Source organism: Lingula anatina, chromosome 1 (genome assembly GCF_051362555.1).
Source record: "Lingula anatina isolate TDL-2025a chromosome 1, LinAna3.0, whole genome shotgun sequence".
NCBI classification, from domain to species: Eukaryota; Metazoa; Brachiopoda; class Lingulata; order Lingulida; family Lingulidae; genus Lingula; species Lingula anatina.
The window spans coordinates 47,447,371-47,473,210 of record NC_141767.1 but is presented as its reverse complement, the minus strand read 5'-3'; the positions used below and the strand labels follow the sequence as shown (position 1 = coordinate 47,473,210).

The following is a 25,840-nucleotide window of genomic DNA, read 5'->3' as shown; positions in this document are numbered from 1 at the left end:
CATCAAGTGATGTATGCCACAGTTCATCAAGAGACATAGACCACAGCTGACATAAGTGCATATTATATAAATTTTCACACAGTGTTATGTGTAGCTGAAAAGTAAGTTTATTAATAATTAATTATTTTTCCTTCATTATAGTAAATGACAGAGAATAAACAATGAGAAAATATCAAAATGAATGCGTTTAAATCTATCTTGATCTGTTTATAACAAAGTGGCAGTTATATGGGGTGATAAAATTTTGCATGAACTGTCCTTTTAGGATGTAATGAACAAGATTCACAGGAAGTGAGAGTGTCCATATTTTGATTGTAGTCGCCTGCTTATGGTTTGGGACACAAAAATAATGCTTTTAGAGATTTATGGCAATGGTCATTAATTGGTAATGCCGTCTCCTTGTGGTTCATAAAGGCTTCCTTAATTAAGCCAATGACTTTCACACATGACTTTATGCACATTAAACACGCCATCCAAGTGTATATTTTTATATTTCAACAAGTGTCACCCAGGACAACATTTCCCTAATTAAGGATGTGTCACCTAAATTGTTATTGTTATTTCGGACGAGTGTCAGCTTTCGAAGTGATAGCTTCCAATAAATAAGGGTCAGCCTCTACAGCTGATAGCTTTCACATTATGAGATTGTTAAAAATTCATAATATCACATTTAAGCCTATGTCAGCTGCTCAATAATAACCAACAACTAAGACATTTCCTATGATTATTGGGTGTCACCAATAATTGCTTTAAAATTGCACAAATATCACCTTGAACAAGTAGGAGGTTATTATGTTAGCTTTGAGAAGGTCATTACTCTTTGGCTTATATGCTGTGGTATCATTTGAGGCAACTTAAGAAATAAGGATTTCACAAAAACTCACTAGGGGGGAATTTTTTGGTTCCACCTTGACCAAACTCAGGTGTTATGTGCATTAATTACCAGTGGTTAGGAATTTAAATCTTACATGACAGAAATTGTCCTTAAAAGTCCTGGACTTCGGCATGGATTGATACCAAGACTTAATTGTAATCCAAAAGTTAAGATATGAGAAAATGTCTTTTTTACCAGATTTATATAGAATCAAGTTTACTATTGAGAAACTACAGGTGCGAATGTCAGAAAGTAAACATTCTGTAACAATGTAGCTATAAAACATTTAGCTTAAATGACTTTTCAAACTTTAAGGAGAGAGAAAAATAATCATTTCAGAAAAGCCTGAAGCTAGTATTGAAAACATGCAGGTGCTGGATGCATCAGAAAAAGATCAGAAGTACCAGTTAATGAAAGATTCACGGGAAATTAATGAAAGGTTCCGGGCAGTTAATGAAAAGTTCACAGAAAATGGCAAAATCGATTGGTTTTTGACTGTCTTTAAAGAAGATGGAAGACCAGATGTGAAGAACATTGTGTGTTTAAAGATATTACACCTGCAACGGCAGTTGGTTCTTTTATCTGGCTGGTCTACAATGAACATTATTACTTTAACCAGTAATAGAGCAATCTATATTGTCTGGTCCATAGGGTAAATCATGAATCCATCAACACATTAAATTAGATCATCAGTAAACTATACTCTAGTGGATTGAGATAAAGCCTAGACACTTATATGGACAAATTAATGTTTTGATCACCACCCCCTCTTCAATTAATAGACCAGTTTAGGCGTAACAATATTCTAAATTGCAAATTCTGATGTGCCTATAACATTCATTTTTATTACAAGGGAAAAAGGCAATATTCCATTTTTTATAGTTCTTGATATAGGGCACCATTAACTTCAAATTTCACATGCAGTCAATACTTTGACGAGGTTTCAGTATGACAAAGGTTTGCTATGACCAAAGTCCACTATGAAGAGGTTCTCTCCAATGCCAAAACTCCATAATGATGAAGGGGCTTTGAAGAAGATACACTTTATTTTTAATGTAAAATTAAAATAACGTATTAGTTAATTATGAAATAACATAAACATACTTGTTAAATTCATGTACACTTTATTAAATGTAAAATTAAAATGATGATAAAATCATATTAATTTTGTATTATGTAAAAGACAGTTTACATTTGGTGTGCACCTTTCGGTAATGGATGAATGAATGTGAAAACATTTTTTTTTTTTAATATTCATGAGGTGGTCTCATATTTGCATTTTGGCAATCTGCACAGATTTTGGACATGGGTAATTCCTTATGATGACAACTAAGAATTAAATATTATAATGCAATATAATATGTAACTAGCCTTCTTAAAAACTGTCTTAATCATATTCGAAGCCCAATGTGAATATCAACTGAACATTGTTTTGCAAAGAATGCTGTGACTTTTATGACATAAGTACCCACTGGCACTGAACACATTTCTTTTGACATGAAGGTCATGCTGGTCCTGGTTAACTTATGCATGAGCCCAGCTATAGAATAAATACACTTTTTCAGAATACCAAAACTCATAATAGTCAACCCTTGGAAATAATTAATCTTGTGCCTTCAGAATAGCATTCCTTTGTCAAAGCAATAGCCCCAGATTTTAGAAGTGAAAAAAAAAAACTTTGCATTTTTTGCAATTTTCAAATAGCAGACCTTCATCAAAGTGAACCTTCATTACATAGACATGACCCCAATACTTTGTCAAAACACTTTCTAGATCAACTTCAGAACTTCATTTGTCAGGCCAATATTCTTTGACATTTCTCATAATAATGTGTCTGTATGTGTGATCACAGTTTATTTTTTTCACATTCATTATGATTCTTCTAAGTAAACTGCATCAAGTTTGCATTTGCACACAAATAAAATGTCATATCCCATGAGGATTCTGCACTTACTGATCTGACAGCAGTAAAGATTTAATTTTTCATGTTACTACTAAAGAAATTCATTTATTTCTTTCGACCAGGTTAAAACATTACACTGGCTGGCAGTTGATATACACTGTCACTGCTTGATAAGGTTAACATAAGATATACACTATTAGTAAATTATTTAAACTAAGAAAGCAATAAGAATTATAATAAGCATTAATACAGAACAAATACTAGAAAATAACATTTTGTAAGTTAAATTATGGCATACAATATAGATACCTATAATACTGAAAATATATTATAAGATTTCTTGCATCTTGCCTTATCTTCTCCATCAGATCAACAAGATGATCATGCTCTCTAGTTCAACACTACAGATTACACCACATTTTGTGTGAAAGAGAAAATAATTACAATGAAAATCCATCGGGAAACCAATAAAACATGTTTGATCTAGAGGCATTTAGGTAAATAGATGGGAGCAGTGAAGTAGAATTTGAAAAAAATCCTCATTTGTCTAGAATGTAATTCAAGCTACTTCATGTATGAATAGTCATTCCTTTACAGGGAAATATCAGTTCAAACTCAATCTGCATCAGGGCAGAAAATCCACCATTACAAGATGGACACAAGCCCTGAACTAATCTTTCAGCCTGTTTGTATGAGTAACATACCTAGGGGAGAATAATTACATATCCCCAGGTAATGGAAAACACCAACTAATGCATTCCATTAAATTGCTTGCCTAAGTCTACATCAGGTTGTTCTCCCCCCTCCCATTCCAGTTCTTTTTTTTTTTTTTTACACATTGAGCAATCTAAAAGGTGTACCCTTTGAAGCGCTAACTTGAACTTTTGGGATATATCTTTATAGTGGGAAAATAATGAGTGCAAGAACATAAGGTCTTTTAAGTAAAATGTTGTGGCCTTATGATGTATACATGTACTGAAAGTACATATTTAGTTTTTTTTTGGGTGTGTTTGAGTGAGAATCCTAGTGTGAAGATATCTCTTTTCCTAATATATGTTTAACCATTTTAAGGATGGGATAACATTAAGACATAAATTAGGATAAGCTAACTTCTCCCTCTTAGATTCTTTCAAAAAGCATGTAATCCAGGTACGTGTTCATCTCACAAAGGGCTCAAGAGTTTTCAATCCCTACATATTTTAAATAAGTTTTTGTAACAGTGCAAGAAACAAAATGTGGGATATTGTAAAGCAAATGACCATTTATTTGATACCATCAAAAATTTATTACCTAGATAATACACCTTAATACCATTCATAGGTGTCATATTTTATGGAGTCTTAGCGAGAAATGTTTATATCACTAAGTAGTGGCAATAGCAAGTGCAGAACTAATTATCTTTTCTCAATCAACAAAACTGCCATAAAAAAGTTGCCTTAAAATCATACTGCACAAAACGTATGATGAAAATAAGTCACAGAAAATCCAGGTGCTCACCCCTCTGGAATTACAAGTAAAACAAAATGCCTATTAAAGAGTTTACTATAACTTAAATTAACTTGGCATTAGTTTATTTTATTTTATTATTTTTTTTTCTTTACAATGGAAAAAAATTTACTGCATCATCTCCAATATTTGTGAAAATGATAACAATTCAACAAAATACAAACCATTATCTCCACACTTTGTTTTTATTACAGGAAAGAAAAAAGAAAATACTTGACACCCGTGGCATTTTCCAGTAGCATACTTCTACAGGCGAGAAAGCAGTATAGCATACAGCTCATGGAATGATTTGATTAGTCCATAACCTACTCATCAATGGTTTCACAGCACTCCGCACACAAGGAAGGAGTGGTATTGTTTTCAGAGTGCTTTAATATCAATCTAATGTGCAGATCAATTGCACACATTGCCCTGAATCCCGGCACATGGCACAAACTGCGTAGCAAGCAAGCAAGCAAGCAGACAACTTGTCAGAGATGAAGCAGTTCCGATTACACTGAAAAGGATACTGGAAGACGCAACAACAGGATATCCAATCTAAATAACATGGGAGTCTGCAATAAGGACAGTGTATAACTCATATACTTTTAAAATATTAATACCCTCAACAGATGAGAAGAGACTGAAAAAAGAGAATTTACAGAGGAAAAACCACTCCAAGTGACAGAAACTAAGGCAAGGTATTTTTCTGTTTTTCCTGATTATGTAAAACTATAAGAGCATCACGCTATGTAATCTGAACACTTAGGAAAGATGGATGAAGGAAACAAAAGAGTGGATGAAAAGGCCATCTTACTGACATTTAAGGACTTGCTCACCTATACTTGCAAGAATAACCACAACCAGTCGTGAAATGGGGAGCGTTCTTAAAATCACCTACATAGCTTAAAAAAGATTTCCCTTGTCAGATTACATAATTGAGGTAACTGAGGAGTGGCGTGACAGTCTTCAGAGACAGGTAAACAGGGAAAGGCTATTATAGCAAAGAGTGGCTGATTCAGTTTGGAAAAAAATTGCTTTTTTCTTCTAAATCAAACAGTAAAGCAGTAAAAGAGACAGTAAAAAGAGCATATCATGTGTTCAGTATAAAAAAATGAATTTTTAATTTGCAGTTCTTGGTGACATAAGAAACTGTGGTTTGCTCATTTTTGATTATAAGTTTTTAGAATAGCATTATAATAACAAAGAACAGCACAGAGAGAGAAAGCCCTTGGGAAATTACAGAAACTGAGAAGAACAACTATCCTGAATGACAAATGCACGAGGGGAGAGTTTTTCACATCACAAACAAGGTGTTTCAATTTCAACTTAACAGCCTTTGAACAGAAATACTTATGCAGTTTAATAAGTGAGGGTTCTGAAGAACAGTACTACAGAGAAACTGGCTGACTAATTTATTTTGGATTATGGAAAGAGTTCTTAGTGCCAAACATTAAACAAGCAGCTTGAGAAGAAAAATCCCTTGTCAGATTAAAGAAATTGAGGTGAGGTGACATAAAAACAAGGCAATCAATTTTGTAAGTTTGCATGCATTTTGATTTGCCACTTGAGGCTACAGACTAAGCATGATCAACAGTTTATAAATCGACTGTCAGTTAGACTAGAGGACACTTTCTGATCTATCGTGATAACTCCGCAAGCATGATTTACTTTAATCAATCCACTATCTCACCAAGAGACAATAACAGCCTTGGTGGGGGTTATAAAGGACAAAATGCAAGCAGTGAAGAACAATACTTGGAAACACTGTTCACAAACTTTGTCACAGCAGGCACTGTTCTGGCTAGCATTGGAATTGTGGAAAATTTCATATCGCTTTTAGCATTATTAAACATGCCCCCTCCAAGGAGAGCATTTGGAATGTTGCTCATCAACCTAGCCGTGTGTGATCTTACAACCATGATTTTAGCCGCCATTCCAGGATTACGTTATCAATTTGACAAAGACGTATTAACCTACCCATGTCGAACTGTGGAAATAATGGAAATATCCTACGTATTTCTGCTCAATCCAGTTTTTGCAACACTAGGTTTAGTGATATGCCAGTATCTCTCAGTCACTAAACCAGTATATTTTGCGAGCAGGGCTGCTAAACGTCACACAAATATTTTCATTTGCCTTGCATGGATGGTCACTCCTATCATTGGATTTCTTGTCCATCTGATAAGTGACCCTTTGATTTTCATTGGACAGCACTCGCTGTGTTCAATGTATAACAACTCTCAGCAAGGGCATACAAGATACTATTTAGTCAAATCAGTCACATTTTCAACCATCTACGTAACAGTAGCCATTCTAGTTGGTTGGTTATATTACAACCTGTACTGGGCAGCCAAGCCATCTCTGGAATTAACCCTTGCTCACCAACCACACCATGAGAGGCAGCCAGAAAGATGTGTTCTGACCCAACACCAGCAACTTAAAAAGACCATCTCTTTCCTGGTGGGGACAATGTTGTTTTTTTGGTTGCCAGGGACTGCAGATCTCTACATGGTGTTATACATGCAGGACACTAATGAAGGGGAACCGTTGTGTAAAGCTTGTTATCAATTTCATCAAGCAGCAAACCTTCTCTTTTTAGCCAATGCATTGATAGATCCTTGGATATATGGGATTAGGCTACGGGATGTCCGGATGGGATATCAAAAACTTTTTTCCTGTTTCAGAAGAAGGAAATTGCGTACTCCGAATATGTTATTTGTCAATAATCATGAAGGGGAAATCCATTAGGTATCTGTACTATGTTCCTTGACTGGGGTTTCAAATTGATTGTTGTAATAAATAATCAGTATTTTCACATCCTACAAGTATTTAGTTGGATGCTTACAAGTAGTCTATATATATTGTTTTACTGAATTGAATATTGGTATATTATGCTTACTGATGATTATAGATTTTTTTTCAAATATAAACATACTGTGTTTCTGCTTGATGTCACATGAACTAAGTGAGTTAAATTACTATGAATTTCATGTTAAAGCTAGATCTTGACAACCCTTTAAACTATGGCAGTTCACCTGATTTTTATCATTTTCTTTTGTTGTAAAAAAAATTAAGTGTTTTATTGTCATTCTAAGTTTATATTTTCAAGTTGAATTATGGTCCAATAAAAGTCATTGGTTTTGTCACAATTAACAATGATTAGTCTCAATAGTTTTTATCCACAGTTCTAACATTTATATATTTAGTAATTTCCACCTGGCAATGCATGAAATATTCAAAACCATACATAAATCATTTATAAAATGAAATATTCTCTGATCCAAAATAATGTGTGATTAAAATATATGCGACATTAGCGGTCTCCTTAATGAATATCAGTAGTGCTATAAATTATGCCCACACCTGTTTGTTTATCCAACTTATCTTGAAATTACTTTGAAATGATATATTATGACTAAGTGTGGTAAGACCATACCACCCAAACACACACATAGAAATGTGATATATTCATTCATACAAGCACACAATGAAAAAGTTCAAATGGTTTTCTCTACATGTTCAAAAAGTTGTTGTTTACTATACATGTAGGCAGTTTTTGCCACAAAAAATCATGTGACCATATTAAAAAAATAATTTTTTTGGTCTTCATTGGAAAAATTAAAAAATCAGTCGGCTAAGATATGGCATGACACATTCATGACTAGGAAACAACAGAAACAATAGCCATTATGCAATTATAGTCTGAGCCCTCCAACAGAAATTAAGCATTATAGTGCAAACAATCATTTGTCTTATAGCTATGTTCATATATGTGTCATATGATGGAACCAATTAATATCACTGGTATCACTGGAAATAATAGACAACAGACATTATCACTTTATCAGTAGTGCGAAGTAGAGAAAATTGTTAAAATTCTACCTTTGTTTGCATATTTTCTCAAAATTAAAATCACAACTGGTCAAATTACAGACATTGTTTAAAATGATAAAGAACTTTAACTGGCTTTGACTGTGGCTAATTGTCTTGTTAAAATAGTGACTTATAACATTTCAATGGCATGAGGTTGCAATGTTAATTGAAATGAACTAATATACCTGTCTATATCCATTGATATAATAACAATATACCTGTCTTCTGATTGGTGTAATTGTTAATGAGGCTGTTGTTTGTGTCTGTCAGTCATAACCATGGCTCACACTAGGATTGAGTGGTTGACATTAACAGCCTTACACAAACAAGCATGCACACACACACACACACAACTCCCCCTCATGTTTACTCTAGCATAGGAATCTTTTTAATAATAGCATTCTGAAGAAAATACCACGCAATAATACCTCCCCCCTCCAACAAATAACAATTTCCTTCTCGGGTTCAAGACTGTCAAGCTTTAATGATGCAAGTTTTCTAATAAATTCTGGCACCAGGAGATATAATATCATCACTAATCATATTTCAGGGTTTCTAATGTGAGATAACACAGCATGCTATGGCATGCCAAAGGCTCTCTTTTGCAACAGTATTCAATTAGAATCTTATGAAATCTAACAGTTACAACACATACTATATAAGTGCCTCATTATTTGAGTCTATCATGTCCTTTGAATATCTGTCTTCTTTTATTTATTTTTCATCCAAATGAAAAGATAGCTGGGGTATCTAATTACTACAAATATTTCTCAAATTTTTTCTCCCCTTTCTTTTACAGACACCACACATCTTTTCATTATTTCTGTAGTTGTCTGTATTATTTCATTTCAGTTTTTTATCCAACAGGAAAGATTGTAGGGTATCTCATTACCAGATACATTTCTATAATGTTTTTTTCTGCTTTTTTCAACAAATATCACACAGCATGAATCCAGCAACGTATCTATCCTTTTGCCAATTTATCAATCACATCTTAGTTTTTATCAAAACATAAAGATATCACTCAACATCTCCTTTATCCCTCCCTTATTTTCAAGAAAGCTGTGATAAAATGTAAAATGTTTCTGTAATAGTAAGATCTTATAAGTATGGCAGATTAGACAGCAATGAAATAGTAATATATAGTGTTTCCAATGTATGAAGAATTTTACGGAAAGATATTTTTCATATAAAATCATTAAAAGTTAACAATCAGTCCAACTGCCAGTTAACAAAAGCATGAGAAAGCTCTATATTATTTAATTTGCAGTCTGTGTACTCAGGGGACATGGCCCACAAGGAGAGGAAAAAAGCATGCCTTCCTGTCCCCCACTGCCCAAGGAAACATAAAAAGACTCGCTATTTTTGTCACTCCTCTGTGCCGACAATGCAATATTGCAACAGTAATAGGTTTGTCTGTGATTTACTTTGTAATAACACATTCTTTTTTTTTAAGTGAAAGCATTATTTTATACATTAACAATATGTGGTATATTCCAACAATCTCCATAAGAACAATATGCACATTCTTAACAAGAAGTAAACTTCACTCTCAAGAACTTTTTTTTTTGACACTTATACAATCCAATGCCAAATTACTTTGTAAACTTAACAGCCAATCAAGCTTTATGATCCTCTCTTTTAACTGTCTGTCAACATCCTGGAAACTACATGATAGGAATTTCCAATTAAAACCTCTCTGGAAATGCGTGATTGTGTGGACAAGAAAGATGAACCAGAGTTAATCTAACTACCTACCACTAACAAAGAAAGCCAATAAATCATCTTGCAAGCTTTCCCCTGGGTACTGATGGGTCTAGTTTCAAGGACTTCAGGGACCCTGTTATCTTCATCTTTTCTTAAAATAAAGTAGTTATGAAATTTCTTCAATAACGTCCGTAAAAATCACACAAATGAATCAAACAAAATCAATGGATATAAACTTTTCCATTGCCTTTTAATACATTTTAGATTGGTAATAAGAACAGAGCTCTATTCCCCAGTTTCTTGTGTAATACAGACACATATAGCGTGTATCTGATTGTGTGGATGTGTGTACTATGTGTGTACATGCAGAATCATAGTTTTGTACAGAACCAAGAACCAATAACCAAGAGACATTCAACTAAAGCTATCACCTCGCATTCTGTTTATCATCATCTTATCCTGCCTAAGGCATATGCAATCAAATATGGTGGCATCAAACTAGAGCATGGATCATAACAAATTGTGTTGTTATGAATATAACATACTGGTAAGGGTTATATACAAATTCTAAAATGTGATACCTGTTCTAGTCTAGAAATTGGATGGTTTACCCCTGGGTCAACCATAATGAACAGACAACACATTTCTACCATCTACATTCAAAACTGTCTCTTTTTTATTAGAAGTGCACTCTCTTCTTTTTGTAAAAGAACATCTCATATTCACCACAAAACACTTGGACAATATAAAAGGTTTTGCATGAGTCTTTTAACTCTGCTCACTCCCCAGATGCTTTATTTTCAGAAAACATCTAGTTAAATGACCATGAGCCACTCTCATAATGGAGATGGGGACTGGTGAAATATTTTATTGTTTTTCACACAGTGTATTCCTTGGTGATTGAGATCAAGTAGTTGAAATAAGCAGGGAAATTATTTTTTTATTACATTATGGTCTAATGCTCACTGAAGTAATAAAATAGCATTAAAAGGATACCAACGGATGGTCAGTGTGTTTCTTGATATTCCTTTTTTACTCCCATATGCAGAATATATATACAAAGACAGATTAAGTTGTAGGAAAAAATTGAAATGGCACCTCAAACAGTAATACTGTGATAGACCAAAAAACAATGTAAAGCAAGCATGAGAGAAAACATGAGTACAAGAAACAAAGATGTTATGATGAAAAAGTACAACAAGGTGAGGTTTTTATTTTCATGATGTTGAAAATAAATCTTGCTTTTTAAGTCTTTAATGCTGATAACGCTTGCAATAGCACATACAATATGTCTAGTTGCCATTATACTTCACATACATATATTTGGTGTTCTACTAATGGGTAACTTTATTCATGTGCCTGTTTGCAACATCTGATTGCTAATGATATTCCAACAATAAGTTAATATATTGTGAAAAGGTAGCATAAGAGTTCTATGGAATTATGCAATGTACAAAGAAAACTGAAATTGTTAAATTTGAGGGAAAGATTCTGGTTTCATTCTAAGCTAACTGATCTGTCAATTAAATGTAAGCACATTAAACAAAAAGAAAAAAATACATGATGCTGATGGGTAGCTTAACCCCACTGATGTCTTTACAAATGTGTAATTTTACAATTTCCCTGAATCGGTTTAAGGTTTTTCCAAGAAATGATTTACAAGACTCCTTCTATAAATGACAATTCAATAATTCCCCCTCCCCCAATTATTCTTTTTTGTTGGACATAAAGAGGAAAATCAAAAACATTAATCAACAATAATTCTTTGATAAGTCATATCTTAATAAGAAGTATCTTAACCAGTGGGCAGATTCACACATGATCATTAATTAAGGAGAAAGTTTCAGTCCAAGAACACGCCTCTGTACATAATTTAATTATCCGGCTTAGAATTATCCCTACTAATCTTGCTTTTAATTTCTTACAATAATCTGTAACTGTAACATGTCCAGGTTTGACAAAGCATGAACAAGACATTTAGTCTTATCCAAACCTTTGTCAAGCTATTGGTAAACAGTTCCTTTACCAAATTATTTCCAAATTTAGCCCTGTCAAAGTAAATGTCTTTTATCAATTCATGGGGTCTTTTGGGCACATCTCCTCTTACCACCTTCATTGCTTACGACCTTATTGCAACTATCACAGTGGTCTCCACACCTTTGTCACTTGACCAAGTTCATCACCTCCTGACATTAATTCTCCCTCACTCTTCCAACTCCTTTCTGTTTCTTTCCTTGCTGGGGCATTTACCTACAGGGCCCTATGTACATTTCATACTGTATATGCGTGCAAATTTTTTTTTTTTTTTTTTTTTTTTTACCACGTGTTATGCTTGAAATTTTTCTTGCTAAGCCATCTTCCTCTGTCTTTGCAATTTCCCTTTCTCTATTTTCTTATTAACTTATTAGCGCAATTCATGTTGTACTGTACACATGCCTATATCAAAATATCTTATTTAGCTTCTCATAATGAATCTTTTAAACTGCCAGCCTGCCTGCCTATACTTTGCCCTCTTTTTCATCTCCTGTAAGTACTCACTGGCCAGAGAAGTAAAATGAAAATTTCACCGGTACAAAAATCAATAAAAAAATACTGAAACAAGTAACAAGAGCTCAGGTTGCGCCTCCATAACCCACCTTGTGTGATGGTTGTTACACATAACCATCAGCAGGATAGTAATTGTGCTAAGCATCAAAGATACTAATTAAAACAGATACCACCAGAAACGGCCATGAATCTCAATAAAATCCATCTAATATTAGGATTTTCATTTCATGTTGGACATTTCAGAAAATATACCAGCAGACAATAATGTGGGATGTAGCAGCTTGTATATTCAACTACCATGGATCCCATTGATTTTCTCTTGAGGCAAGAAAAATGGTCTTTTTATCCTGGTATTGGGGTTCATTAATTTTGATAGGAAAATAGAAAGTATATAAATTTAATCTCCATTTTTTCTAAAAAGCCTTCTTCAGACCAGGAAAAAATCACTAAGCAAATTGCTATGGTGTCAGTATGTTATCAGATCTGCCTATGAAATACAATATCTTCTCAGTTTAAATCAATCTTGGTCTGAACAGATCTTCTGAGTATTTTAAAAGTTAAAGTTTATCATAACATTAGGATTATTGTATAATTTTTAATCCATTCCTGGTTTTAAAATTGTAGAAAGGTTTTGAAAGTGGAAGAAATTTGACTTCCCATGACATTATTTTAGTAGTATTTTCTTGAAAAAATTTTGAAAAGTATGGAAGAATTTTGTTAATCAAAATGTTAAATTTGACTTAAAGCTAATTTCCTTTGGTTGATGAGATGCTTCCTTGTAGTTTTGAATCTTTGAGATTGATGATATATGAAATAAATCAATCTGAAATCTGGTGGTTGTTTCAATAAATGTCTAAAGTATTTTTTCAAATTTTCTCAATCTTTCATCATAAGAGAGGTGACAAGAGAAAACCATCATAAAAAAGATAAAAAAGCAAAAAGAAAAGGTCCACTGTCATAAATGTTCCTCTGAAACATGCAAAACTAGACACTTAGAGACAAAAAGTTGTCAATTGTAAGAAAATGCAAAAAAAAAAGTCATTTCTTTCACCGTTAATAATAACTGGATAAATGCTTAAACCCCAGAACAGAAGGCTCCATAAAACATGTCTTTCTGATTATGATACATATCCATTACAACAATATACTGCATCTGATACCAATGAATACATTGTTACCAATTCTTCACAAATTCAAATCTAAGCAGATAATTGATTAAATTCTGTCAGCATTCATGCTTAAACTACTCATATTAACAAGCAGGAAATCCAAAAGACAGCCTCAATACATCACAGAACAAATATACCTACAAGGTTTTCTTGTGTGAATAGCACAAAACTCGTTCACATAGAAAATTATGTAATGTGAATGACATCTGGAAATATGTTCGTGTTTTTCAGAATGATGTAGGATCCAAATAGAAAAAGAAAGTTGCTAAATAATAAAAAAGTTCTGTGGAAGCATTTTGGGAAATTAAGTCTTAGTGAAAAAAAAGGACAAAGAAGTAAGTATAGTAAATGTTGGTTCTTGTATACTGCACCCTGCATGCATCTTAGTATAGCTTACATAAGTTGGCAATATGCCTGAAGTTTTTTTGGACCTGATTTAGACTGAATGCAGATGATCCCATCTCCCTGGGGAAACCACAGGCCAGCTGCCTTATGAAGGGCTAAAAGCTAGCAAACCAACTATATTTTTCACTGCCAGAGCAGGAATCTGGGTAACTTGCTTATTGAAAATAACTTTCAAAATTAATGTGGACCTTCAGATGTCTCTTATACCCTATAACAAAGCATGATTCTTCACCCCAGGAAGTGCTCACTTGATTACAATCACCCCTATGTATCCTAGTAATTCCCGAGTTAATCAATCAACACAATCAGAGAGGAATTACTTTTGGTTCAACTCAACTTTGTACTTTATGAAATTAGATTTAAAATATGCTGGTTAAAACCATCCCTAATGAAGCCTTTTCTGCACGATATAAAATGACAAGTAAGGCAGCAAAGATTTGAGCTGAATCAGAAATAATCTTGTCTGAAAGAGAGGATGTTCATTTGTGTATCTCTATTTTAGGTGAAAATCAAAAGATACTGCTCTGGGAGCAAATGAAGCCACAGGAAGAAGAGACAACATTTACAGAAATGAAGCAAACATTCCAATTAAACAGACAAGCTGGGAAGCAGCTTGATGCCCTGGAAAAATTAATAACTTAACACCTTGTTCACAGCGAGATGTACATGAAAATGTCACACTCCTGTAGTGTCTGCCAGTCAAATGAGTTTTTTTGATCTAGTTATTTATGAATTGGCACCTGACTCTCAAAACATTCTTTGACTTCTCATTAGAAACAAACCCTCTAATGAGCTTAACAGTACATTTCTTCTATAGGATGCTATAATTAATACTGGAAAGGGAAAGCTTACGATCTTATATTGGTTGGGCTACATGTAGACTAAACGTCTTGAAAGGTCTTCTTTAGTCTGACAAAAACCTCCAAGTAAATACCACCATTTTTTTAAAATTACCACATAAAAGATATGATGATGTAAGTCACAGACACTCTACATATATACACTTGTGACTGATAATGTATCCATGTAAAACTTGATACTAACTGAATTAAAACACTTTCATAAATAAATGTAATATATAATGTAATAAATAAAGATGGGATGGATTTTAATCTCTGAACAAAAATGGACAGTCAGTATGTCCTTTCCCGAGATTATTTTTTCAGAGTGAACTTTTAAGGAAGTCATCTTACATCAATACAAGTAACGATGGAAAAGACAAAAATCTTGGGGGAAGAACCTAAGTTCCTGGTCACTTACAATAAACTTTTCTGAATTCCTCAGATATATATTTTTTACAGTCTGATAACATAGAAAAATATAAACAATAAAGAAAAAGGTCATAAGGGGGATTAATTAAGGGTTTCCTCGAATGGACAATGCCCATTTATGTGCTCACTTCATACGTTATAATCAATAAAAAACCCCATGAAGTGTGAAACAGTCCCCTTGGTGCTCATTAAAACCAAATATGCTCCATTACTGAAAGGAAACTTAAAACTAATGAGAGAGCATTTACCCTAGATTATCAATTTATTGAACTGAGGCATAAAGGTAAGTATTTAGTGTTTTTTTCTGGCTTTTACATTCTTTTACAGAATGAGCTTTAATTCCAGTAATCTATTCATATTATTAACTGTGTATGATCATTAGACAACACACAACTTTAAGACCAACTTTGTTTGACAAGTGCTTTTTTAACTGACTAGATCAATCTTTATCTGCTTTATCAAAAAGAATTTTTAGGTAAACTTAAAAGTCTGATCATTTTAAAATCTACAGTGAATGTGCAAAATCTAGGCTTTTTGTTTGGGGGGGGGGAATGTTTTTGCTGCTTTGTTTTTTTTTTTTTTTTTTTGAATGTCTTTATAACAAGATATTAGGTACTCTAACATAAAAAAGGTATCTGTAAAAATTTTCTTAAGACTTGGAGGAAATGTCCATTTTATCATCCCTTTTCACCAATACAAATCCACAAAGATATTTTATACCATATACATGTTCCACTTTCAGATACAATAATTCATTTTCCATGTGTTTGATTTGTGTTACACTTATACTTGTTTGTCTGAGCCTCTTTCTATCTCTGTGCCATATCAGTTTCTCTATAATTCACACTTATTGGTGTAGGTTTCTGCTGAACTATAAATGTCTCAATGCTTGCAGCCAAAACATCTAATCAAGCTTTTTATTCAAATTATTGTAAACTTCTCACTATTCATCTGGAAGTACACACTGGCTTAGGGGGTAATAAAAAGAACAAATGACTCATTGATTGGATCAGTGTATTTCCACTAACCTCTACATCTTCTGGTATTTGGTCATCCAGGATGGAGATGTTGAGATACGCAGTCTTCTGACCCTCAACAAAAGTGACTGTACCACTGGACGGAGTGAAATCATCAGTAGTTGCTAAAACAACAGATTTTATCCAATTAAAAATAAAATGTAAATAAAAAATGAATGTTTGATTAATGCCATTCTTAAGACATCATGCTACACTGATAAATGACACATACACTGATAGAGGCATCTTTTATTCAAGCATACAGGGGGCTTTTTAGTGCAATAATCAAACATTAAGATTAACAGCATCATGAAAAAACATGTTATATCTTGGTCAGCATGATAGTAGAAATTATCTTGCACACGCAAACATACATAGGCAAATGCATGCATGCCTGCACACAGAAATACACATGCACAAATATAAAGAAGAAAACCAAAGGATGTTTGCTTGAATGTGGTCTTTGCAGGAGATAATTTGGCTTTTGTAAAAGTCCTATTTTCAAAGCACCATTGCATTTGTCAGGCACTTGACTGATTTGATAAACTTGGAGGTCTCAAATTAGTTGCTAAGGTTTCTAGGGATCCCCAATGGTTCAGAGTTATTCCTGATTTAATTTACCAGAGAACAGGGTTCTGTTCAGTTGATAATAAGGAAATGGATAAATTTCCCGAAGTAATTGTTTAAGCTGGCAAAAATTAGTTTAAAATGTCAACTCTTGTAAGTTCATAGATTTCCCAGTTTTCCATCTCTGGCCGTTATCACCATTTTAAGCTTTCTATCCAAACAACTGATCAAAGTTACATTCATTTTGAACCAATGCAGATTTATCAAAGGAATGAACATTAATCAAAAGGTTCTTAAACTGCAGCATGCCAGGATGCCTGTTCAATGCTCTTTGACTAGTGCAAAGTAATTTTGTACATTGAATCCTCTTTCTTTCGAACCAGTCAAACTACTTATAATCTATCATTCTTACCCAACAAGGCATAACACAGACAGTGAACCATGAGAATTTCTTTCTTTCATTTAGCAATGAAGCAGTCTCTTGAATTGACAACTAACATAATTAGGTCTAGAGAAGAAAATTGATTTGTACGGATTCAGACATGTGTACAAAGTGAGATAAGACGGACTGCATACCTGGTCTTATGCAAGTTTTTTTCCCTCTGAATAGCAATCATTTCATTACAGTCAATTCAAAGAAAATCAATCCAATTTTTAATTTCACTTTCTTGGGTCATTCTAAAAGCTGGCTAGCTAATGGAAAATAAATGAGATATCAGTGAGGGACTGCATGCTTTTCTATCATGTTATCTTACCTGTCCTCGGTACAGCCTGCCATGTGACAGACACAGTGCCAAAGAAACCCACACTTCTACTGAGGGGAAGACTTAGTATATTGCTCTTGCCAGGCTCCTCATATGTATCAAGTCTCCCTTCAATATTCTGTAATAAAAAAAATTATATCAATAGCTGATTTGTTTAGTTATTTATTTTGCACATTACTATCAAATGAAATACTATTTTACTCATTATCCTTAGTATTTGTATGGAATTTGCTACCTTTTAGTATTTGTACTAAAACTGGTTCAAACAACACATTTTAAACAACTGTCAATAACAGTTGTTATTTCATGCACAGTACATTTGATGTACTTAATTTTCAATAATTAATGCCAAATTATCTTCATTCAATCTTTTATATTTTCACAAGGTCCAAATGAAATAAAGTGCCATTACAAGGAGTCATCCACAATCTTACATACTGCACATTTTTCTATTTTTATGACCACTGCATTTACAAATAGCAGACTTTAATCATAAAATGTTTTTGCCTATATCATAACCCAGGATAACAAAAAAACCTACATAACTGACACCTGTAAAATGCATGTTCTTTGTCACCATTTCTCTTCTCCCAAGAATAATTAAAGTCTAATGACTATTCTATGTTGATAACCAATGAATGTGAATGTGTATTGATGAAATAGATAAATTGAGTGCCTTACACTGCCCATCAAGTCTTTACGTAACAATTTTAATCAAAATTAAAACAGTCCTTTCTTTCAGAAGTACCTTGGTCACATTAAACTGGACAAATCCCCGAGCGTTGTCATTTTCTGCAATGGTAACAGTGACAATGTTCCCTGGTCTCTTGATACTGGGCTGGGCACCAATGGGCAGGTTACTCTGTCCTATCAGCTGGACACCTGTGATGTTGACAAGGAAGGTCTCGGCTGGCTCTGGGTCATCATCCTGAGATATGGTAAATAAAGAATAGAAATGTGAATGGTAGGGGCGGATTCAGAAGATCACAAGCAAGATGAAGTTTTCATTTGAATGAAATCTAATTTCTTAAAGTAAATGAGCCAATCAATTCTTTCTCTTGCTCTCTCTTTTCTTTGTCCTTGCTTGATAGGCACATACCACAGGCAGAAAATGCTATAATTTCAAAAACGATTTGAAATAAGACCATATTACTTACAGGCTTAATGGTGATCTGTACTTCAGCACTGGTCTCCCCTGCCTGCATGGTAACAGACCCCTGTTTTGACTGGTAGTCCCTGCCTGACACTGCCTGCTGGCTACTTGGGAGTGAGGTGTCACGCTCAGTGCTAAAACACAATGTGAAAAAATGGTATGTTATACTGAGTTTGTAATATTGTGTTGTTTGTGAAATCACTAAATTGGCTGTTAATCAAAATGTAATTTTGAAGTATTAAAGTTATTGCCCATAAACTTTTCACACCAAACAAGAGGAAAATAATCCATAGGACAAGCTTAGTCACTTTCAGGTCTGGTCTATTATTGTGCTTCTGTCACTTTTGCCTCAAATATAAGAACTGAAAAGTCACATAAAATTAAAAAAAAATTATGTGAGATAATCACAGATGAAAGCTTGTGATGATCAACCTACACACATAGGCACACACACACACACACACACACACACACACACACACACACACACACACACACACACACACAAGGGGAATAATCCCACAAATACATGAAATACATAAAGCTTACATGTAGGCAACTTGTATGGCCTCCTGTGCCCCCTGCTCTCTGATAATAACGAGAGACACAGTTGTATCCACTGTGGGCTCTACACTGGTGATACTAGTGTTCTGCCATGACACCACACCATATGGCGAATCATTTGCTATCACAGTCAGACGGGAGGTTTGTTTTGTTCCTACAATCATATAAAGAGGGATGTTGGATTCAGATATAAAAAGAAGGGTTTTAAATATGCACTCAGAACTTGCATAATCAGAAGGATGTAATTGTACCCTTGTTAATTCAGGTGCTCTTGTAAATTATAATCTCGCTTGGAGCAATCAAGACATTTGGTGATATACATGTACATGTAATCATTTGAAAATTTTTCATGCTGGCCAGCATATTTTATTCAAAAGTTCAGTCAAAAGTTACGTTGGGAAATAATGAAAGGTACATAATTTCATATGCTATCTGTGTGTGAAATGAACACTAAACAAATATTCATTGGATTTTCATGGAACACTATCTGACAATGTTCAATAATTTATTAATTATAATAATTTATTTAGTATTATAATAGAGGTTAAAAACAGTTCACTGTGTTTTCCAATCTGCAATTCAAAAACTCTGCCAACTAGTAAGAACTATAAAAAGCAAGAAGCAAGAATTTATCAAGTGTAATCTTTCAAACTGATAAGACTAACCAATAGTAGCTCCCTCTCCAGGGATTGCAGACCCAGAGTTCACTACTCTGTCCAATGTGATAAAAGTCAGCTCATCATTCTCAGGATCAGTGTCTTGTTTGATGGTCAGTGTGATAGTAGCCACAGACTGGCCTGGGGGGAACTCAACCTGAAACACATAACACAATAAAAATTTACTCAGACTAACCATCTGAACTAGGTCATGAAAATTCAATGATATCAGATATACAGGGACATGAATTTTGTTTCTTTTGGATGGAAAGTTTAGATATACTGATAATAGTCATTATATCCTATTTCAAAGTTCATGTATCATCTGATAGTATGTTAAGTTCATAGCTTAAAGTGCTTACAGTGCCCTCTAGTGGTGAGATGTCACTTTGTCCATTATGGTCACCACTTGCTGTCCAGTGCACAATGACCGATCCTACTGTCCCCCTGGTTCTGACTACATTGAGTTGAACTCTGTTGTCTCGGCCATCTAACTCTTCTACTCTCTTCACCAGAGAGTCCTGTAAAGAAAATGATATTTCCTATTAAAAGTAAATCAGTATATTCAAGTTGCAAATAAAATTTAAATTCTTCACAATCACATGTACAGTGAGGTTTTTATTAGCTATTATTATGGAATGTATGCATGGGTTAGTTTAATGTGACAGGCATTGGCTACTGCCAAAAACATAACTGATTTTTCAAAGTATGAATGTCTGCAGTAATAGATACTGTACCACCCCAAAATTCATTCTTTCTTTTTGAATATGAAACACCATTCTAATTTTATTTTATTGTATTATGGAAACTCTCAGAACTTTTATATTCCAAAAGTTGGAACTTTCTGATCTGTAAAGACTAAAATTATATTTTTATGGTTTAATACTTGATGAGCACATTCATCACTACTGAAAAGAATAAAACTTCATCTAATATCACCACAACCACAAAAACTTACATCAGCAAACTCGATGATCCCATAGGCATTATCATTAGCCAGGATATGAATGGCTGTCTCCCTGTGTGGTCCCAGCTCTGCCCCGCCTTGGGGATTCTGGAGGTAGACATAGAATGTTTCGGTGTCCTCTGGGAGTTCATCCTCCAGAACAGTGATTGCTGTCTCCAGCCTTCTTCTGCCAGGTTCAAATATCAATGTTGTGGTCCTAGTATCATATCAAAAATCAGTTATATCAGATAATCATGAAAGTACAGTAAAGTAAGAAACTGTGAATTGTCTGTAAGTAAAATAAGTTGATGTGTTCTATCTGTAAGAAGGACAGAACAAAAAACAATATAAATTCAGTCATTTAGAATCAAATAACGAGAGCAAAAACTTTTTTTAAGTAGTATGGTTTTTAAGTATGGTTAAGCTGCTTGTATCTTCAGGCCATAGTGTTAAATATAAAAATTAACCTGACGAGTAGTGTCCAAATTTCCCCTTTCTTTCTTTTTGCAGAATGCACTTTGATAAAAGCTGGGCATTTTTTTTCAAAAACTATAACAGTTATATTAAAACCATTGTAACCATTACACTAGTGCATATAAACACTGGATCAAATGCAAAAGTGCTGTTCTTGTAGTGAGGGTTATTCTGTGCAGGACAAGGTTTATATATCATATATAATGAAATGCATATATCAACATTTAAAGCAAACTATATGGCACATTCCAAATTAATTACTAATAATTTCATATTTCTCAAAGAAACATCAATATGCAGTCTTGCTAAAATTTAATCACAGCAAAATATCTGAAAACAAAGTTAGTTAAAATGAGCTAATAGAATGATTTATATTATTCTACTATATATATTCATAAATAAAGTGATATTATCATAATATACGTGTAAAAATGCAGAAAAAACATTATTATCTTGCTTTTCATAAACAAAACTAGCAATACCTAGAAAAGTGTAGTGACCAAAGAGGTCAAAAGCTCCTGCCAAGTGCTTGTAGACCTTAGATACTGCGTGGTTTCTTGTTCACAATGAAGGAGTTATATTTGCCAAATTTAGTGGTCACAGTTTCTCCTCTGGTCAAATTACTGTATATTTAAGGGTGAGGTGACCTTTTTGACCTTTTAAAGTTCAAGGTGACATATTCATACCCTCATCAAAAAGTATCATGAGAGTCTTGTAAATGCTGAGTTTTATGGTCCTTAATAATATAAGTAACCTCTTTTCAAGTTAGTGTCAACTAGAATGTGAAACGCCAATGAAAAGACAGTGTTGGGTCATTTCCATAGTTCATGCACCAAGTAGCAGGAGCTAAACAAATTAAAAATTGCAAACAAAATTGCTTTCTAAGCATATACATAATCATCATAAATATTAACATATCTGGATAAAATGCCACAGGTTAGGATGATTAATAACTATTCTAAAAAAAAAACTATCACAAATGTACAAGCAGTCTAACTACAGGATGACCTGCCTGGATTCTCCAAAGAACACAGGGCTGAATAAGGAAGGATTAAAGGAAGGGGTTGAAGACAAGATCACAACAAAGGCAGAGTATCACAACACTGTTTATATGCATGTGACATTCCTGCTCACAAATTTTCAAAATACTTCAAACGCATTCTTTTAAGCTTTACAATGCCGTTTGCTCTGGTTTGACCATATGTAAAATTAACAAACACAAAATTGTTCCTGAAATGTTTATGTTAACTAAATGTTTTCTAGTACATATGGGCTGGCAATTTATTTAATCAGTTTAAAAGAACAAAAACTTTTCTAATATACAATCAGGACGAGGCCTCACAAAGTACTGTAAACTATGTAATTATCAAAAAAATGACAAATAAATTGATATAGGAGGTACACAGTTATTCTTATTGTGTGATGTTATTATCTTTGAGACCATAAGAATGTATCAAAATTGACAAATAAATTGCATACCTTGGAACATAATCACTATCCCCAAGTAGAGAGGTCAGGTATATATGGGACTCTTTCAATGTAGTGCCTGCTGCTGCTTCTGCAATGAGTGTGTTTGGTCCTGATTCTTGCTCAATTCTGATTGGCTGAAGGTCCACTGCAGGGGGTCCAGTCCAGGTCACATCTAACTGGTTCCTGGCACCATTCCAGATCAGGATTTGTGAATTTCCTTCTGCATTTGCAACAGCTAATTGTCCTGAAATGACGAGAGTTGAAATTATGAAATATATATTATTCTAGAGTCAAATCAAATGTTTCAAAGTAGATAAATGTGTTCCTATTAAACATTTTCTGAATAAATGAGGGCATAAAATCCCAGTTAACAATCTCGACTGTAAATTAAAACAATCACATCTGATATGAGCACAAACAAGGAGTACAAAAATTCACATTATTTTTGCAAAACATACTAGAATTACTTTTCTCAAATCTTTTTGAAGTTTACCAGATGTCAACTAGTAGCTCCAAGCTGATGTGTGATGTGCCCAAAAAGAGTTCAGGAAAGCACTTTCAATATCAGTTACTTACGTATACCATTATTGGCTACATATGACTTAATACTCTGGACCCCATTGGTAGTGATATCTTGCTGCTTTACAAAGGCATTATTTTCCCATTTGTAAAGTGCTGACATCTGTTGGCTGTTTTGAGCATTATTCCTATTGTTTCCAATCATTAAATAGGTGGTGGCACCAACAGTAAAGGCTTCCACTGCAGTTGCACCCTTACTGGGAATTGACTGGTGAAGAGTGAAACGGTTGTCTGTTCCTAACTTGAAAATCACAGAACTGAAAAAAAGTTAAGGGAACTTTCATATTTCATAATATATGCTCATCACATTAGATTGCAAAATATTTATAGAGACTAATCCCAATGTAATCATCATGCACTTAATCATGAGATTTCATACAACCTTTTCTTCCACATCCATAGAACTAACTGATCTCAAAATACCAATACTAAACCACCACTTTCCACCGTTGTTACTTTGTACTTTTTTTCACACTGAAAATCTAACTCAAAGTAAAACTAATTTTTTTCTAAAAGTGTACATTCATAGTACTGTCGCTTACTCTATTTCATAATCTTGCTGCTGGGAATCATAGTGGTTAGCTACAGCCAGGTAGGTGACCCCTGATATTTCAAAGGTGGTCACAGATGAAGCTCCATGTGTGGACAACATCTGTAAATTAAAAAACACAAATAATATTTGTATGTATTTACTACAAATCCCAGATCATGTGTGCAAAAGGTCTTCACTTTCAAACTTTTAAGTTTATATTTTTCACATTTATAAATCTTTTTTGAATATATGAATCCATCAATCAAGTCCGACAGATGCAACAAAAAGTTAATTCTTCAAATTTTCCTGAACCAGCAAAATTGAGAAATCTTACATTCGAATTCTCTATGCTAAGTCCTCAACAAGGAGAAGATTGGAGACTTAAGTGCCAAAATATGTCTTATGTAATATACTGATCAATCACAGGTTTCCTTATCATATAATACCTGTACAGGTGTGTTTATAAACCTCCTGTTGTTCATATCCCACTGGTATACTGCACTGTCTATATTGGTGTTCATGTTATTATCTATATAGTTGGCTATCACCAGGTAATTCTGCCCCCCTGCTGTGAACACTGTAACATCCTTGGCACCTCTGGATGGAATGTCTTGAAGCTAGTGGAGGATATTAATAAAAGTAAAGGTTTTGGGGTACAAATTGACATCTTTGAAACATGGGACATGCACTGAAATTGCCCAAAGTACTTACCTAATATATCATTCAGTGCTCAGAGATATCTTATGTGGAGAGTAACCATGAACAGTTCTACACCACCACCCCCTTTCGAATTCTCTATACAAAGTCCTCAACAAGGAAAAGATTGGAGACTTAAGTGCCAAAATATGTCTTATAAAATATATATGCTTAAATCAACTTATAATAACTGTTTAACTACCACTTGTAAGGTCCCAGAATCCAGTACTGCATACACTCTTGTATAAGTCTCATATCTCCCCAGGCTGCCATGGTTAGCTATGATGATATATTCACGGCTTGTATATGTGAATGTGGTGGCTTTGGTACCACCATCTGTTTCAATAGTCTGAAAACAACAATCAATCAATGCATAAAATGAACAATACAAAATAAATAATTAGTACATCAATAAAAATTTAAAGACAACTTTTAACCATATGCCATATACATTGAAATGCACTAACAAAAACATAAAATCTAGGCTCATAAAAAAATATTGTTATTGTTGTTATTGTCATGAAAAAATATTGTTAAATCCAGTTTCAGACACATTATAATTGAGACAGCAGAAAAACGTAATCAGTTACAATACCAAACCGGCTAGCAAAGAAGCCCAAAGCAATACTGTCAAAGTGCACTCCTTCCATTAATTACCTGTATGGGCACATAGACTCCTTGCCATCTATAGATCACAGATGTACGTATATCATTGGCAGTCAAGAATCCTGCAGAACCATCACTCCCTATGGTTGTATTGAACCCTCTAGCATTATGACTATTCACCAACAAGGCATAACTCATGTCTGCCATCTTGAAACTGTGCCAACTGCTTGCTCCTGTGGATTTTATGGTTTGTGTTGAAGACAGGGTGAGGTTGACACCAAAAACAAGCTGGGATTGCTGAGCACTGTCAGACCTGGTGGCGACATCTACTGTTACACGACCAAGAAGGCCTTGAGATCGAATTATTTCAAAGTAAACTTGACCCACACTTTCTTCAACACTTATGCTGCTATTCCTGAAAAAATGGCATTAGAGGAGACTGATTAATATTGGATGTTCTCAAATAGGTCATCAATCTAGAACTTAATGGACTTGACCCATACTTATGCTACTATTTCTGAAAGAAATGGGACTAGAAGAGGCTGATTTTTACTGGATGTTCTCAAATAGGTTTTCAATC

General features: G+C 34.0%; 1 protein-coding gene across 6 annotated transcripts in view; it reads right to left on the bottom strand.

Annotated features, from left to right (window-relative positions):
• Positions 1 to 25,840, bottom strand: part of LOC106159787 (adhesion G protein-coupled receptor V1-like) — a 127,434-nt gene that overhangs the window by 27,761 nt on the left and 73,833 nt on the right. For all 6 annotated transcript variants that reach the window (XM_086998849.1, XM_086998853.1, XM_086998851.1 and 3 more), the window contains 14 exons: positions 25,312 to 25,675; positions 24,857 to 25,003; positions 24,405 to 24,575; positions 23,969 to 24,078; positions 23,424 to 23,683; positions 22,857 to 23,091; positions 20,916 to 21,120; positions 20,320 to 20,478; positions 19,967 to 20,114; positions 19,287 to 19,455; positions 18,742 to 18,871; positions 18,333 to 18,512; positions 17,576 to 17,702; positions 16,266 to 16,378 (listed from right to left, as the gene is read on the bottom strand). In XM_086998849.1, coding sequence (XP_086854975.1) covers positions 16,266 to 16,378; positions 17,576 to 17,702; positions 18,333 to 18,512; positions 18,742 to 18,871; positions 19,287 to 19,455; positions 19,967 to 20,114; positions 20,320 to 20,478; positions 20,916 to 21,120; positions 22,857 to 23,091; positions 23,424 to 23,683; positions 23,969 to 24,078; positions 24,405 to 24,575; positions 24,857 to 25,003; positions 25,312 to 25,675 — 2,518 coding nt within the window. The remainder of the gene's footprint in view (positions 1 to 16,265; positions 16,379 to 17,575; positions 17,703 to 18,332; positions 18,513 to 18,741; positions 18,872 to 19,286; positions 19,456 to 19,966; positions 20,115 to 20,319; positions 20,479 to 20,915; positions 21,121 to 22,856; positions 23,092 to 23,423; positions 23,684 to 23,968; positions 24,079 to 24,404; positions 24,576 to 24,856; positions 25,004 to 25,311; positions 25,676 to 25,840) is intronic.